This window comes from Phascolarctos cinereus, unplaced genomic scaffold, assembly GCF_003287225.1.
Source record: "Phascolarctos cinereus isolate Bilbo 61053 unplaced genomic scaffold, phaCin_HiC Scaffold_2;HRSCAF=192, whole genome shotgun sequence".
Lineage (NCBI taxonomy): Eukaryota > Metazoa > Chordata > Mammalia > Diprotodontia > Phascolarctidae > Phascolarctos > Phascolarctos cinereus.
The window spans coordinates 110,863,371-110,881,384 of NW_027555625.1; the positions used below are offsets into that span (position 1 = coordinate 110,863,371).

Genomic DNA, 18,014 nt, shown 5'->3' on the forward strand with positions numbered 1-18,014 from the left:
TGGGAGGGAAAAAAATTATATGTATGTATACACAGATAGAGGGCACAGGGTGAGTTGAAGATGAAGGGGTGATATCTGGAAAATAAAATTAAGGGGTGAGAGAGAATTATACTGGGAGAAGGAGAAAGGAAGAGTAGAATGGGGTAAATTGTCTCACATGAAACAGACAAGAAAAGGCTTTTACAGTGAGGGGAAATGGGGAGGTGAGAGAATGAGTGAATCTTATTCTCATAGGATTTCTTAAGGAGGGAATAACATACACAATGGGGTATGGAAATCTATCTTACCCTACAGGAAAATAAGGGGGGAAGGGGAAAATAGAGCAGGGAGTTTGACAGAGAGTTTGACAGAGGGGAGGGCAGATTGGGGGAGAGGATAATCAGAAGCAAACACTTCTGAGGAGGGACAGGGACAAAAGACAGAATAGAATAAATGGAGGATAGGATAGGATGAAGGGAAATATACTTAGCTTTTCACAACATGACTACTACGGAAGTGTTTTGCATGACTACACATCTATAACCTGTAACAAGATGCTTGCCTTTTCAATGAGGGTGGGTGGGGAGGGAGGAAGGGAGAAAATATGTAACCCAAAGTTTTAAAAACATATGTTAAAAATTTTGAAAAATCCTAAAAAATACTGGGGAGATATAATTTTGCAATCACTGGACTCCCTGAAAACTATAATGGGAAGAAAAATCCTAGGTTAAAAAAAAATCATAAACCTGCACAAAACTATTAGAACTAAAGGACACAGTAAAAATAAAAGAACTCCTGATCACCATGTGAAAGAAATTCCAACTAAAAATACCCAGAAATGTCATAGCTAAAATCTAGAAATTCTAGAACAAAGAAAAAATAATGCATACAGATAAGTTCACATAAGACTAAGCAATCAAGGAAAGAAAATCATAGACTATGATATTTCAAAAGGTTTGTGAACAAAAATAATTTATGCTACAAATCTCATTATACTCCCATAGAAGAAAAAACCAACATATGCAAGATAGCAATCAGTCAACAATCAAATCAATTAATTTATTAAATGTCTGCTAAGTGTCAGGCATTGTGCTAGGCCTTAGGATGTGAGCATAAAGAATGAAATAATCTCTACTTGCAAGTTTACATTTTAACAAAGAAGACAACAAATGTATATAAAAACATACATACCATTAATACAAAGTCAATAAATGTTAAATACAACATAGTTTAGGGCTAGTAGTTAAGATAGGGGAAAATCAGGAAATGTTTCATGAAGAAAATGGCACTTGAGCTGTATCTTAAAGGAAGAGAGAAATTCTATGAAGCAGAGGTAAGGAGGAAGTACATTCCTGGCACATGAGACAACAAGTACAAAAAAAAATACAGGGAGAAGAGACTGAGTATATAATGTGTCAAGAATAGAAAAGATCAGTCTGGACTGATCTCTGAGTGGGGGAGAAGGCGTAATGTCCACTGAAGCTGGAAAGATTAAGTTGAGGCCAGGTTATGAGGGGCTTTAGAAGCTAACAGAAATATTTCTTTCTGGAGGCAATAGGAAGCCATTGGAGCTAGATGAGTAGCAGTCATATGGTCAGATTTGTACTTGAGGTCTTTGTCTGTCTCAGACCAGACACTTGACACTTACTAGTTGTATGACCCTGGGCAAGTCGCTTAACCTCAACTGCCTCATCCAAAAAAAAAAGAAATCAAGAAAGAAAAAAAATCACTTCGGCAGCAGTGTGGAGGTTGAACTTTAGGGGAAAGAGACTTGAAGCAGGAAGAATAATTAAGAAACTAGTTCAATTATCTAGGAAGAGGTGATAAGGGTCTGAAGGTCTGAAATATAGCTTCCAAAACAAAGAAAAAGTACGGCTGTGTAAGCTGAGAGGAGTTAGATACTAGAAAGGCTATCAAGGTAGAAACGTAAAATTTAGCAACTTAACTGGATACATGGGGTTGAGGTAGTGAGGAGTTAAGGAAAATGGTGGGGTTACAAATCTAGTAGCCTGGAAGGATGATGGTGATTTCAACAGAAAAAGCAAAGTTTGGAAGAGGGAAGCATTTGAGGGGAAAGATAATAAGTTTAAATTTTGGACATGTTGAGTTAAAGATGCCTCCAGGACATCCATTTTGAAGTATACAATAGGCAACTGACTTACAGGACTGAAACTCAGAAGGGAGAATAGGGCTGGATATTTATATACCTATTGGTACAGATATCTATTGGTCATCTGCAAAGAGAGGACTTCCAAAAATTCCTGATGAAAAGACCAAAGCCATGTAGAAACTCTGAAAAGAAAATGCAGAGGCAAGACCCTAAGACTTGACCACCTCCTCAAGCTATCTCTCCTCCCTTTCACTGCCAAATTCCTAGGAAAAAACTGTCTATACTTACAGGAAAAAAAATCTGTCAATGCTCATTTCTTCCACTAATTTCCCAAACTCTTGAAAATTCAATTGATTGAAGCCAAGATGGAATAACAGAAAGAAGTCCAACAAATATCTCCCCACAAAACTCCTTCAAAGAGATCTAGAACCCACACCAGACTGAATCCTGATAAGGAAATTCAAGAAAAAGCCACAGTGAGTCACTTTTCCAGGCTCTGGTCAGCAAATGGAAAAAGACAGAGGTCTGTGGGCACTGTAGACAGAGTCTAGCCATGAACATCTTGTGATGTTCCACATCTTGTGGAACACACCAGCACAGGGAGAATCAAGGTAAAAGGAGGCACCAGACTTCCCACAGGATGTGGAAATAGGTACCCAACTGGAAGCGCTGACACCCACTACATAGTTTTGAGTCACAGATACAGGGCAAACTGAGTCTGAGGGGATGCCCATCAATTCAGGGATGCCCATCAATTCGGGAATGGCTGAAGTAATTGTTGCATATGGTTGGGATGGAAATACTTTAAGAAATAACAGAAGAGAGGGTTTCAGAGAAGACTGGAGAATCTTCTATCAATTATTGCAGTGATGCAGAACAATTTGTATAGTGACAACAGCACTGTAGAGACAAAAAGCTTTCAAAGACTTTAGAATACTAATCAGCATGATGACCAATCACAATTTCAGAGGACTAAAGATAAAATATGCTCTATCCATTTCCTAACAGAAAGGTGTGAAGCTCAGAGTACAGAATTATTATTATGATGATAGATAATGCATAGATATATGTTCCCTATATACTTTTTTCTTCGCGACATGGCCAATACAAATATTTGTTTTAATTATACATGTTTCTATAGTCAAACGGGTTTTGTTTTTCTTCCTTCATTAACTGGGGGAAAGGAGGGAAATGAGAGGAAGATAGGACTGATTTTTGCTGACAGAAAAAAATAAAATTTAATTTATAAAAAGAAAATGCTGTTTCTGACTTCTAGGTCACTTGAGCAATAAGAAAGAAGACCGGAATTTTCTACAATCCCTAACACTCTCTCAAATTTTTTTAAGAGCAATTATGTACTAGAAGAAGAGAAATTACAACTGCCTCCATAAGAAAAGAAACCAAGAAGATCAACAAAGTAACAACCTTATGAATTAACAGAGGACAATGATAATCCCCAATGCAGGGGTAGGGAACCTGTTGCCTCGAGGCCATGTGTAGCCTTCTAGGTCCTCTGGAGTAGCCCTTTGACTGAGTCCAAGTTTGACAGAACAAATCCTTTTATTGAGGGGATCTGTTCTGTGAAGTTTGGATTCAGTCAAAGGGCCACACTGGAGGACCTAGAGGGCTACATGTTGCCTCAAGGCTGCAGGTTCCCCACCCCTGCCCTACTGCATTCACTTCGCATGCATATTTCTCCAGCCTCCACACTCCAGCAGGCCATACAAACCAACCCACAGGCTATGCTCTGGGACCTATTTTGGAATTTTTCTGCTGCTGCAGTCTCTGCCAGCACACACTGCCCCTCTGCCCTTACCCTGGCACTCTACTGCAACAAGCCTCAGATCTCAACTCTGTCCAGATATGTGGAGAGGAGAAGGTACAGGAGAACAGGACTGTGCCCCAGGTGGCCCCTAGATTAGGGGATCCCAAAGTAATAGAAACTCTGCCCAGAAGACCCATTTTATCCCCACTCAAGACTACAAAAAGTGGCAGACACAGAGTCAACCCGACTAGACAACTAAAGAATAGAAGGAACTGAAGAAGGGGGCCAGCATGCCGGGCTAGAACAAGGCTGAAGAAAAGAGAGACTAGCATCCAGCTGGGGCCAATTTTGTCCCCCCCCATGTTAGTTCCACAAGGACCAAGGTCAATAAAAAGACAATTCCCCAGTGTGGGAAGATGCTGAGACAGCTTTTGAGTTCCCTCCCCAAGGGATAAACCCACCACCAAAGGGGAAGGAGCTAGAAAATGAACAGTATATAAAGAAAAAATACTAAAATCACCAAAGATTTCAAAAGGAAGAAAAACTCAGTTACAAAATTATAGTATAAACTGAAAATCAACAAGGAAGATTGAAAATTTACAAGACATCTAAAAATTATAAATGTCTCTAAATAAATACTCTGAGACAACGGAAATGGAAGCAACACCTGATGAAAAAACAGAACCTGTGAATTCATTCCCAAGACAGCACAGAACTGTAGCATGATGTTCCAGAATGGTTCAAGAGACAAAACCTTAAGAATTTAGACAAGAACAAATGAGAGAATTAATAATCCACGCATCAGAGATAACTAGTAAACTAGAAAAACTTGAATCCATGGTGACAAGTCTCTCCAAAGAAGTGAAAGACAGCATTACCGGAGATATAAATATAACTGAGATGAAGAGCAATCTAGAAGAAAAGAAGCAAAAAGCAATAATGTTAAAAGAATGTAGTTTTGGGGAGGAAGGGGGAGAAAAATTTTAAACTTAAAAGCATATGGAAGTGATTGTTGATAAATCAAAATAAATTAATAAAATAAGTTAAAAAAAAAAAAGAATGCAAGCAAAACGTCCTGATGTTAGAGACAGCATTACAAACACAATTTAAGGATTATAGGTCTTCCAAAAAAAACTGACAAGTTAAATAAAAAAAAATCTGAAAGTCACAAAGTAAGAAATACTACAAGAAAAATGCTCGGAGAACTGCTGAGTAAAGAAAACAAAGCACCAATTGACATAATCTGTAAACTGGCTCTAGGGGAAAAAAAAAGAAGTATCAAACTCCAAAACACATATACAAAGTGGTTAAATTTCACAATTCCAGTGACAAACAAGAAATTCTGCAAAAGCCTAGGATAAAAACCTTCAAATATTATGGAAAGGAAATAGAACTGTTTCCAAAGTTACCAAGAACTTCTTAACTACCAAAACCAATGACCTTTCCTCAATCCTCATCCTTTTTGATCTTTCTGCAGCATTTGACATTGTTGACCACTCTCTCCCCGGATACTGGCTCCTCTCTGGATACTCACGGGTGTTCATGTTCTCTTGGTTCTTCTCCTATCAAACAGCTCTTTCTCTGTCTCCTTTACTAGATTATCATCCACCCCAGAAGTGTAGACACTTCAAGGCCCTCTTCTTTTTTCCCTCTACACTCTGCATTGGTGCCTTCACTTCTCATGTTCTCAATTACTGTCTCCGTGCAGATGACTTACCAGATCTACATCCAGCTCTAGCCTCTCACTTGAACTACAATCCTATATCACCAACTGCCTATTGGATATTTCTCACTGGACATGACATAAGAATTGCAAACTTGGGACAGCTAGGTGGCAAAGTAGGTAAGAGCTCTGGCCTTGGAGTCAGGAGGACCTGAGCTCAAATCCAGCCTGAGACACATGATACTTACTAGCTGTGTAACCCTGGGCAAGTCACTTAACCTCAACTGCCTCACCAAAAAGAATTGCAAACTCAACATGTCCACGTAAATAAGAACTCATTATCCTCCCCTGCCTTTCCTCCTCAACAAATAAATATATAAATAAATAAATGGATCAATGAATAAATAAATAAGCAAACAAATAAATGAGTGAATAAATAAATGAATAAGTAAATAATCCTCTCTTCCTTTCTTCAGTCAGGGGCACATCCTTCTAATCAACTGTTTTCAAAACCAGAGGATAATCCTCTCAATTCCTTACTCTCCTTCATTGTATACACCTGGAACAACAAGACACTTTAAGGAAGAAACATGAGGTGGTATACGCCTAGCAAAATCAAACCACTGCCACCACCTAGGCTGCTTCTGCCCCTCACACATGGAAATATCCCAGGACCCTGAACTCAAGAGCCTTGGGAATAACAGTGCTTTCCAGACTAGCCTCTACAGAGCCATTATTGAGGAGGGGTAGGACTGTGGAAATGGAGCCAACTGTTGACAAACTGCTGGTTCCCTTACTACCATATCCTTCAAACCAACCCCTTTCCAAGACCAACTCTAAAGTTACCCAGTTCTTCTCTTATGCTCTCTGGAATGCCTGTACCACCGATAAGAGATTTCCTTTTATCTTAAACCTTTTCCTTTCCCACTCCTGCCACCTTCTTGCATTCTTTGAGATGTGGGTCCCTCCTCATGACATGGCAGCTTTGGGTACACTGCAACACTGGCTGCATTTTCACTCCATACCCCTGACTCACGCAACACCTTTAGCTGTGGTAAAGAAGTCAGAATATTCCTTGCTCCCTCTTGCCACTATTATCTACTGACCTCCAGTATACTTGCCTTTCTTTCTTTCTTTTTTTTTTTAGGCAATTGGGGTTAAGTGACTTGCCCAGGGTCACACAGCTAGTAAGTGTCAAGTGTTTGGTCTGAGGCTGGATTTGAACTCAGGTCCTCCTGACTTCAGGGTCGGTGCTCTAGCCACTGCACCACCTAGCTGCCCCTATACCTGCTTTTATTCAAAGAGTTCAGTGTTTGGCCTACTGCCTTTCTCTCCTCCCCAGTTCCTACCCACATACTGTGAGACTTCAACACATACATACTGAGGTATCCTCAACTGCCTAACTTCCGCAGTTCTTCAATTTATACATTTCCCCATGAACTACTCTTTGCAACACACCAGCTACACACAGGTGGTCATGCCTTTGATATTGTCACCACCACAAATGTTCTTCCATGTTCAAGAACTCTGAAATTCCTTTATCTGATCATAATTTATTATTCCATCTTTCCCCCTCTTACAACCCCAACCCTGTTTTTCATTCTCCTTATGACCTCTAATCCCGCTATTCCTCTGTTCTTTCCCAGACCATTACCTTGAACTACACTGTCCTCTCTTTTGTATCTTGACTCCTTGGTAAGCCAATTCAACTCTATACTCTGCGGATTCTTTGGAGTCTCTTGTCCCCTTTAACTATCTTAACATGACAAGCCTTAGTCTTCCTTGGATTGCTCACCATTCACATTTTTTCATACTCAACTGCTGCTGAACCGAGCTGGAGAAATCACAAAACTATGATGACTGGGTCCACTACAAATTCATGTTACATAATCTCAAGTGAGCCCTTACTGAAAGGCAACACTTTTACACTTCCTAACTGATTCACTATCCCACTCACCACAGCAACTTTCCCAAGTGTTTTCATTCCTCCTCAAACTTTCCAGGGCTCCCCATCCAACCACCCTTTCAGCTGAAAAACCTGTGGCCATTTCTCCAACATCTCCTTTTTCCCTTCCTCCTCATTTCATTTCACCGAGATGCCATCCCCCAGTTTCTCCTCCTCCTTCACTCATTTCACAAGACATGTCCTTGCCAAGGTAAAGTCCTTTAAATATCCTCCCTACCACTAATTTTCAATCTCCCCATATCTGCTTGGCTGTTTCTCTATTGCCTATGAACAGGCCCATATCTCCCCTGTCTAAAAACCAAAATAAAACTAAAAAACATCTTGATTGATGCACCCATCCAAATAACTACCATCTTTTCTCTCTTCTTCCTTTCACGAAGGAAACTGAACTCTCCAGACCAATGATCTCTTAACTGCCAAATGTAATGGCTTCTTCTCTATAGTCATCCTTCTTGACTTCCCTGCAGCCTCCGACACTGTTGATCACTCTCTTTCTTTTATCTGTAGTCTTCCCCACCAGAATACAAGCTCCTTGAGAGCAGGGGCAATTTTTTTGTTGTTTGTATGTACATTTCCAGGGCTTAGCATAGTATCTGCGACATATAACTGTTTTATAAATGCTTGTTGATTGACTTGAAATCCCTGGCTTTTTTAATAAATGCTCACTGCTACAAATAGACAGGAAAAACCAAGAACCCTGAAGTGTCACCATGCCTCAAACAACAGATCTTCCACCAGGGGTGGCAAACCTGAGGCCTCAAAATCACATGTGACCTTCTGGGTCCTCAAGGGAGGCCCTTTGACTGAATCCAAACTTCACAGAACAAATCCCCTTAATAAAAGGATTTGTTCTGTCAAAATTGGACTCAGTCAAAAGGCTGCACCTGAGGACCTAGAAGGCCACATGTGGCCTCAAAAATTCCCCACCCTGTTCTAGATCAACCTTGCAGCTATCATCCTGGGAATCAACCTCCTCCCCTCTCCCCACCATGGAGATGTAGTCCCCATAGAGTAGTAAATGTCTCTCTGGTTCTGCCTTCTCAGCAGCTATAGGTACTAAAACTCAGAAAACAAAGTCCCTGACACCAAAATTCTTTGCACTGTGAAATGGTTCAATATCATAAACTGATATGATTTTAAGTGGAAATGACATTAAAGATAATGCATTACCATCTGCTTTACTGCTGTATTTTAAGGCCTATGGGACTTTTCCATCTGACATGCAGGTGAAACCTTTTATATGTTACATTTCCTATTAGTATGTGATCTCCTTGAAACCAGGAACTGTCCTTACTTTTTACTGGTATGCCCAGCACTTAATAGATGCTTTTTCATTCATTCAATTCCACCTCTACTACATATCTTGTATTTGTCACCTTTTCTCCAGCCACATGGGTCATCACCCTAGTTCGGGTACCTTCACCTCTCAATACTACTTCAATAGCTTAATTAGTTTCCCTGCCTCAAATCTTTCTCCTCACCAATCCATCTTATATACAAATACCAAATTGATATTCCTAAAGCACATACTTCACAACGTCATTCCCCAGCTCAATGGATTCTAGTGGTTCCCTATTGCCTCGAGAATAAAGTACAAACTCCACTTTTCAGCATTTAAATTCCTTCAGCCTTTCCAGGCTTGTTATTTATTATTCCCTTTTACACATTCTACAACTCACGTAAACTGTTCTTCTTGCTGTTTCTCACACACATTCCACCCCCCATCTCTGTATCTTTCCAGAGGCTACCTCCCATAGATGGAATATGTTCCCTTCTAACCGCCACCTTACAATCTATAGCTTTCTTCAAAAATCAGTTCAAGCTCCTTTACCAGGGGTAGGGAACCTGCTCCTCGAGGCCACATGTGGCCTTCTGGGTTCTTGGGTCTGGCCTTTTGATTGAGTCCAAGTTTTACAGAACAAATCTTTTTATTAAGGAGATTTGTTCTGTAAAGTTGGGATTGAGTCAAAGGGCCACACCTGAGGACCACATGTGACCTTCAGGCCATAGGTTCCCCACCCCTATCCTATACCTCCTCTAACAAGGCCTTTCCTTCCCATCCAGAACAAATTACCTTGTGTTTACTTTCTATATACTTTGTAAATATGTGTACATCTTGTTTCTCCTGATAGAATGTAAGCTTCTTAAGGGCAGAAATTATTTTATTTTTTGTCTCTGTAGCCCAAACATCTAGCACCGTACTTTGATCCTTCATAAATGCCTGCTGATTGATTAATCACAACTCACCTTTATATGGCACTTGGTAAACCTTAAAGGACTTTCTCCAACCACGCACTACCTACATCAAAGATTAAGTATTATTATTCCTATTTTACCCAGGAAGAAACAAATTCAGAGAAGTGAAGTGGCATGCCCCTGGTCACACAGATGGAACATGTTAGAACCAGGAGTAGAACCCAGATCTTCTGACAACAAATCCAATGTTCTTTCCACTATATACCATAATGTCTCACACTACCTCCTAACATCTAGCAGAGTGCTCTGTATATATATATATATATGTTCTTAATGTTTGCACAAGTAAAATGTACACAAAGACTAGTTTTTAAAAATTCTATTGTTGATCCTGAAACAATATTTTCACACAAACAGCAATTTAAGTGCGTGTCCTTATAGAAAAGTTGGAATCTGTTCAATTTCAAGGTTCACTCAACTAGGTGGCACAGTGGAGAGAATGCTCAACCTGGAATCAAGACTTGGGTTCAAATCTAACCTCAGACATATCTGGCTGTGTGACCCTGAACAAGTCATTTAACCTCTGTCTCAGTTTTCTTGACTGAAAAATGGAGATCATAAGAGTGCCGACCTACCAATGTTGTTCTGAGAAATAAGAAAATAATATAAAGCGCTTAGACCATATCTGACACATAGCAGGCACTTTAAAATGCTTATCCCATCTTTAATCAATTAAAAAGTTATCATGTCTATAAGGAAGCGTATGGTACTAATGGTAGTATTATAACATATAAAAACAAACTGTATGCCTAGTAAATAGAAAATAGACGAACATACTGTGGTATGTAAATACGATGGAATATTATTGTGCCATGAAGAACTAAATATCCAGAGAGACACAGAAAGACTTGCATCTAGTGATGAAGGATAAGAGAAAGAGAACCAAAAGAACAACATCTATTCAATAACTACAACAACATAACCAGCAACACTAAATGGCAAGGTAAAAACAATGGACAATGGGAGTTTCAAATATCAATGTTATAGCACATATACACCCTTTCCTTTGTATTAATAAACAGTAAACTACAAAAACAGAAGGTGACAAATACTCAAGTTAAAATCACTCTGTTCGGCAATTTTACTTTTAACAATTTAAAAAAAAATAACAAGGTAACATAGGAGGTCTGTACAAATAAAATTATTAAGATAATTTTTTAAAAAAGAAATGAGCCATGACGTCTTCATCAGCCACCATTTATCACTTATGCATCATAAGAAAGTTAGCTAGCATATGATTTGTTTTTAAGAAGTCATACAAAAGCTCATGAAAAGCTACCAAGTTGTCCATGGCTACCACAAAAATTGCTAGAAAAGTATCCATGATGTCATTGGCACTCTTTGAAAACGAAGGCCAAGCAACACCCTACCAATGGAATCCCAGATCCTTCAAAGCATAAAACTATTCAGATGACCTACTTAGGATCATAAATCTATAACTGGAAGGAATTCCCCTCATTTTACAGATGAAGAATCTTAGGTCAGGAGACTGAGTTGCCAAAGATTACACCAGGTAGCAAATACCATATCAAAGACAGGCTCATAGAAGCCCCTACTGGAGTCACCAAGCAATTCTATTAGAAAAATTCTTATGAATTTTCATACTAATTTAGTGAGTATCCTACCTTTCCCATAGCTCAGAATAAGGTATTTTTATGTAAATATTCATAATTTAATTTATGAAGTTAATTTAATTTCAGGAGATCAAAGTTACTGAAATATAACTATCAATAATAATTGGCATTTACATATCTTTTTACAGTTTTCAAAACTTTTTTTTTAGACAATTGGGGTTAAGTGACTTGCCCAGGGTCACACAGCTAGTAAGTGTCATGTATCTGAGGTCACATTTGAACTCAGGTCCTGCTGACTTCAGGGCCGGTATTCTATCCACTGTGCCACCTAGCTGCCCCCCAAAACATTTTACACCATCATTTACATACGCTTCCTACTTCCATGCCTAGAACTCAACTCCATGTGTTTGAATCCCTATATTCCTTTAAGGCTCACTTAGTTCTAGTGCCAAACTCAAACATTAGCTCTTCCCTAATCCTCCTGGTTGTTAGTGCACCCCCAAATCATTTGCACTTACTTTGTATATGTTTTTAACGTCCTCTCTGTGTACATATTATTTTTGCTAATAAAAAATAAGTTCCTTAAAATCATAGACTTTCATTATTGTCCTTGTATTCCAAGAGTCTAACAGTGTCTTGTACATAATCAACACCTTCACAAGATCCCCATGAAGCAGGTACTGCAAGTATTTAAACAATACTTGTTTAACCAACCCAAATGAGAAAACTGGAATTCAGAGAAGTGAAAATCTTTCTCATAGTCACATAGTCATACAAATAGGACCAGAACTAGAATCCACACCCTCTATTTCCAGGTTTCTATGCTGCATTAAGCTAGGTCCCTATTGATAAAACAAATTACAAAAATAAGCATCACTAATATCAATACCAGGGGAGCTAGGTGGCTTGGTGGAGAGAGTGCTGGGCCTGGACTCAGGACAACTCATCTTTCTGAGTTCAAATCTGGCCTCAGATACAACCTCTGTAACCCTGGGCAAGTCACTTCACCCTGTCTGCCTCACTGTCCTCATCTGTAAAATGAGCTGGAGAAGGAAACAGCAAACCATTCTAGTATCTTTGAAAAGAAAACCCCAAATGGGGTCACAAAGAGTTGGACACAACTGAAACAATGGAACAGTATCAACACCACTATCCTATTTTAAAGACTATCTGGATAGGGTGGGACCCTAAACTTTTGATTTTATTACTATGGAGAACTCCCAGGTATGGGAACTTTCTGCCCAATGCAGAAACTTCTCTGAAACTTACAGTTTGAGCTACCTAGAGCACACTTCCCTGTTAAGTGGCATGCCCAAGTCACATAGCTACTATGTTAACTGAGGCAGGACTTGAACCCAGGGTTTTCTGACTCCTAGGGTGACCCTCTCTTTATATAAATTTGCTTCACCATTATAACAGCTCAAAGCACTTCAAATCTCTAGCATTAAGCCATCAACTCCTAACTAAAAGCCAGGAATGTTTTACGAATTAGGTGATAATCTGTTTTACAAAATAACTATAAAAGAAAACATATTCCATTCCCAGAAATTTAAGTGATTAAAACTCTCCTAAAACAAGAGCAAAATCTATTCAATACAGCTTTAATTGTTTACATTTCTTCCCTTCCTTAAAAACCAGAAAAATTACATTAAAACTGAAAAGCGATTGTTTTTGTTTAGTTCCTAAATTTCTAAGCCAACATTTTACAATTCTAACATTAAGATTAAATGCTACTGTAAAAATTTACATCTGGATCCTTTTATTCTTATTTTCCTATTCCCCAAAGGCACCATCAGCCTTTCAGTTACCTAGGTCTGCAACCTGAGTCATCTAGACTCTTCACTCATAACACATATCCAAACAGTTGCCAAACCACATCAATTTTACTTCTATAATCTCTCATATGTCCCCTTCTATCCATTCAAATGGCCGCCACTCCAATTAAAGGCATCACCTCTCCACTGATCTATTGCAATAGTCTCTCTTCCTTCAAATCTCTACCCACTCCAAACCTGCTGCAAATGTGAATTTTCTAAAGCATAGGTCTAAACTAACCCAGCCACTCACTCAATAAACTCTAGTGGCTCCCTATTATTTCTCACACAAGCCCAGAAATCTCTGCGCTTTGCAATGGATTGTCTTATCGCCTATGCTTGGAGTGTTCTCTCTCCTCTCTCCAACTAAGAAGTAGAAACCTCTCAGAATCCTTGACTTTGCTCAAAACTGAGCTCAGGTGCCTTCACCTGCAAGATGCCTTTCCTGGGTTCCCTTAGCTATTAGTGCCTCTCCCTTAAGGTTACCTTTTATCAATTTGCAAGTATCTTGTACATACCAAGGTACCTGCATGTTCTCTTCCTTCTCTCCTTACAACTTAAGCTCCATAACGGAAGGAACTGTTTTCAATTTTGTCTTTGTTTCCCTAGAAATTAGCACAGTGCCCAGCATACACTAAACACTTAATAAAAGCTTGCTGACTGACTACAATCAGTAATAAAAATAGTAAGTCACTTCAAATCTTGTTTCTGATGCTTACTACCTCAAACTCTCTGGCCCTCAATTTCTTCATCTATTGAGATAACACATATAAAGCACCTCACAAACTTTAAATCAATAAATAAATGCTATTATCATTATTCATCTGTAAAATGAAGAGATAGGATAAGACACTTGCCTGAAGTCACTGCAGCTTTGGATCTATGATCCTAACTAAATACAGACAGAAGACAGTAGCTACAAAAGAGAACTGAACCCACAAACTTTTGTTCATTTATTTTTGGTCAAATATTTCAACTTTTACAATTCACCAGTTTCTTTAAAAACAAATTTTCATAAACTATTCTACAATATCATGCTACAATACTAACACTTCAAGAAATCTGTGATTTGGGGAATGTGGTCTCAATTTTTTTTTTAATTTTCTAATTTGTGGTCTTATAAGAGAATCTACTGATTTATTGATCAGGAGTTTCAAACAAAGGTCTAACAGCAAAAAATATGTAATCCATACACAGCACTTAAAAATAAGACCTTCCTCTATGATTAAGGTATGGCACAAATTTTCAAATTCAAAAATTAATGATTCTATGGCACCGTAATGTTAGTGATATCTCAAAACAGTTATCTATGAATGTTCTTATCAAGTTTCAACTCACAGTTATAAAGCAGTCTAAAAGTCATGGTAAAATTAGCAATAGTTTTGCCGTAATATATTAACTGAAGCCAAGTCAACTTTCTAATGCAATAACAAAGCCATGATAATACAAGACACTCCTGTGCACTGGAGAAGCTTGTAGGTTTTGCTTAAATATACAAAGCATTGCTTTTTTATCCCAGCATTCTACACCAATTCCAACAAAACAATGTTCACTCAAAATATGTAATAAGGAAGAAATCTGATCAAAATTCCTGGAAAATACAGAATGAAACAAGTACTTGAGAGATTCATTTGGATATGCTATTTTCAGGAAGCAAAACATCAGCATGCAAGGCTACCACTAATAAATTCCACATTTACATAGCATTTTAAGGTTTACAAAGCACTATTCTGACAACTTTGCAAGGGAGGTGATATAAGTATTCTTATTCCCATTGCTGAGACCAGGAAACTGAGGTTTAGGGTTAAAATAACTTGCCCAGAATTGCACAACTAGTTAGAACCAGCACAGCTATTTCCACTTCACCTTACCAATGCCAAGAATGACTTAAAACCCTCCAACTTTAAACTTCACTTTATCAATCAAATGCTAGATAGTCACAGATAAGAATATGTCGAAACCCAGACATTACACTTTATCATTATTTCACAGCATTATATTGAATAAAGAAAACATGAGTTTTCTAAGAGTCTTTAGAATTAATTGCATAAAGAACAACTAGTTTATTGGGATTTTTTAAATAACAATCCTTTCAGTTAAGTTACTATCTTATCAAATTAGTGAACATTAATCTTTAAATCTGATTCAGGTCTTCTAACCAGGCCTCTAGGCCTAACTGTTAGTTGACTTGCCCTGTATTTTATTATTTTAAAGATGCCTGACACAGAGAATAGATTTAAAAGAAAAAGGATCTGGCTGAGAGCTGATAACCTTATTCCCTTTTTTTAAAAGTGCAAGAAACTTGGGCGGGGGGGGGGCGGTGAAAGGAAGGTTAGAATTAACGGTACTAGCCAGGTTAGAATTTGTAGTACACGGTTCTCCTTATTTCCGCAAAACAGGTTTTGCCATTAAATCCATGAATATACTCAGAAAATACATCGCTAAATAAAAAGGTTTAAAAGGTTATCTTCTCACACACGGTTCATTTTCAGCATTTACAAAGTGGCAGAAATGTTTCCTATAGCTCCTCCCCCTCCCCCCCCGAAAAAAAATAAAGCACCTCCCAGTGAGTTTAATACAAATTAACAGGTACAAGAGGCCTCTGGAACAGCCTGAAAATGAGAAAAGGGACAGTTGGGGGCAGGGAAGATTGGATTCTTAAGAAAAACCTTCTCCCAGTCCGCCGCCCCACCTCACCTACCCTCACCTTACCTCCCCCAGGCAGAGCAGCAAGGGGCTAATTAGCCCCTCATTAATTGACACCTGTAATGAGGAAAGTTTCCCGGAGCACATAGGCCCCGCTCCCCGAGAAGATGTCTCGTTTAAAAGCGGGCCCCAGCCGGCGAGTGGAGCTACCGCTTCCCCGCCCGCCAGGTAACTGAGAGTGCCCAAGCCACGCCAGGCCCCACTAGGCCCGGCCCGCGTCGGCCCAGAGGCCGCAGCCTCCTCAGCAGCCCGGCTCCCCGGCCCAGACACCTTCCCGGGGGCGCCAGGCCCGCAAGCTCCCCGGCCCGGGCGGAACCGCGCTTTCCCTCAGAACTTGGAGGATGGGAGTAAGGGGGGCAGAGGCTGGGCCGGAGGAGAGGTGGGGGACCCCCCCCAACACACCCACAGACACACACGCACCCCGAGAGGCGGCGACGGCGGCGGCTACTTACTTTCATTTAACACCTCCACCAGGTCTGCGCAGTTCTCGCACATCGTTCAGCCGCCGCCCCCCCCTCCCCCGCTTCGGATCGCACGGACTGATCCTGACCGGAGGGGGGGGGGGGAGAGAAGGGGGGGGCCGGCCGGCCGGCGAGGGAGCGGGGAGGAGAGAGCTGGAGAGGGTGGGGAGGTGAAGGGGACGAGGAACTGCCTGTCCCGGGAGCGGGGGCGGTGAGGGAGGGAGGAGGGGGGACAAGGGGAGGTGCGCAGGCCGGAGGGGCGCGGAGGCGCCTGCGGCGGCGGGGAGGGGGGAAGAGGGGGGGAGGGGATAGGGAGGGAGGGAGGGGGATGGGGGAGAGAAGCAGTCGAGTCACTTCACCGACCAGACGCCGCGGCCACCGCCGCCGCCGCCGCCGCCATTTTACTAGAGCGCTCGGGCTGCGCTCGGCTCTTTCCGACCAGGCGAAGGAGCCGAAGAGAAGAGACTCTCACTCTCATTCCTCCTCCTCCTCCTCCTCCTCCTCCTCCACCCTCTCCCTCCCCCTCCCTCCTCTCTCCGCACACACGATACACATACACACACACATACACACACCTCTACATATACACACACACACATGCACACACCCACCCACCCCACACCACCTCTAGCTGGCTCACCTCCCTCCCTTTCCTCTTCCGTCCTCCCCTCCCCCCCACTCCCACACCCCCCCCAACACACCCCTCCCAGCCCCGGATCTCTGTCAGCGGCCGGAAGGAAAACACGAAGCCAGCTCGGCTGTGGGGGGAGTTAGGGTGAGTAGGGTAAGATGGCGGCTCCAGGCTGGGCCGCCGAGGCTGCAGGTCGCCCATCGTCGCCCCCAACCCCCCTCCCGCATACCGATCAGCTTCTCCCGGCCCTCTTCGCATTGACATTGACCCCTCGGCTGCCATGAATGGAGGCAGCGCTGGGGTTCCCCGCCCCCGGCCTGGAGCTCCCTCGGTCCCGGATCCCCCCACCGTAAAGGCCGGGGGGGGGGTCTCGAGGAAGAGAGATTAAAAAAAAAAAAGCAGCTTATCGTGTGTTGGGGAGGTCGATCCCAGCTCTTCCTTTGGTCACTCACGTTTATTCGCCGCCCAGGCAGGCTGTTTAAAGGACCGCAGTCTCTAAGCCCCGGTAGACGGGCCGCCGACCCCTGCCCTTGGGCTGAGGGGAGCCCAGGGGTGTGGTGTGTGCCAGACAGTGGGTGCGGCTTCCACCTGCCTAACCGCCGCTTCAGGACCTAAGACGTAGACGCCCCTCTACACCCTAAGCTAATAAGCCTTCTCCATCCAAGATCGGTAAAACTTGAACTTGTAAAATGAGGGGGTGGGACTAGAGGACCCTTTGAGCTGTAAATCTATGATCCTATGAACTTGTCACCCAATAGAACGATACAAATGGGGGGGCGGGGAAGAGATGAGAATATAGGGAGTGGTTGCTCAAGTGACACAATATCCCTTTATTCAAGATGGGTCCTTTTGATTGACCCATGGTACTATTCTAAGGGACAGTCTTTTGCTTCCCAGTCTGTCGAGAAGGAACAGGAAGGATGAAAACAAGCATTTATTAAGTGCCTACTGTGTGCCAGGTGCTTTTCAAATATTATCTTATTTAATACAACAATCCTGGGAGATAAGCGCTTTTATCCCAATTTTACAGTTGAGGAAGAGATAAAAATAAGTATAACTTCAAAGACTGCTTCCAGTTCAAAAATCCAT

The 18,014-nt window shown here is 41.3% G+C and overlaps 1 protein-coding gene across 4 annotated transcripts in view; it reads right to left on the reverse strand.

The window, feature by feature from the left end:
• The window catches only part of USP34 (ubiquitin specific peptidase 34), a 313,170-nt gene extending 295,678 nt beyond the window's left edge, over positions 1–17,492 (reverse strand). For 2 of the 4 annotated variants that reach the window (XM_020985492.2, XM_020985490.2), the window contains exon 1: positions 16,286–16,557. In XM_020985492.2, the coding sequence (XP_020841151.1) occupies positions 16,286–16,328 (43 nt within the window). In that variant the 5' untranslated portion in view covers positions 16,329–16,557. Of the gene's footprint in view, positions 1–16,285; positions 16,558–17,377 lie in introns of those variants that run through there. The other 2 variants (XM_078149535.1, XM_020985491.2) reach the window with 2 other exon arrangements.
• Positions 17,493–18,014: the final 522 nt, after the last annotated feature.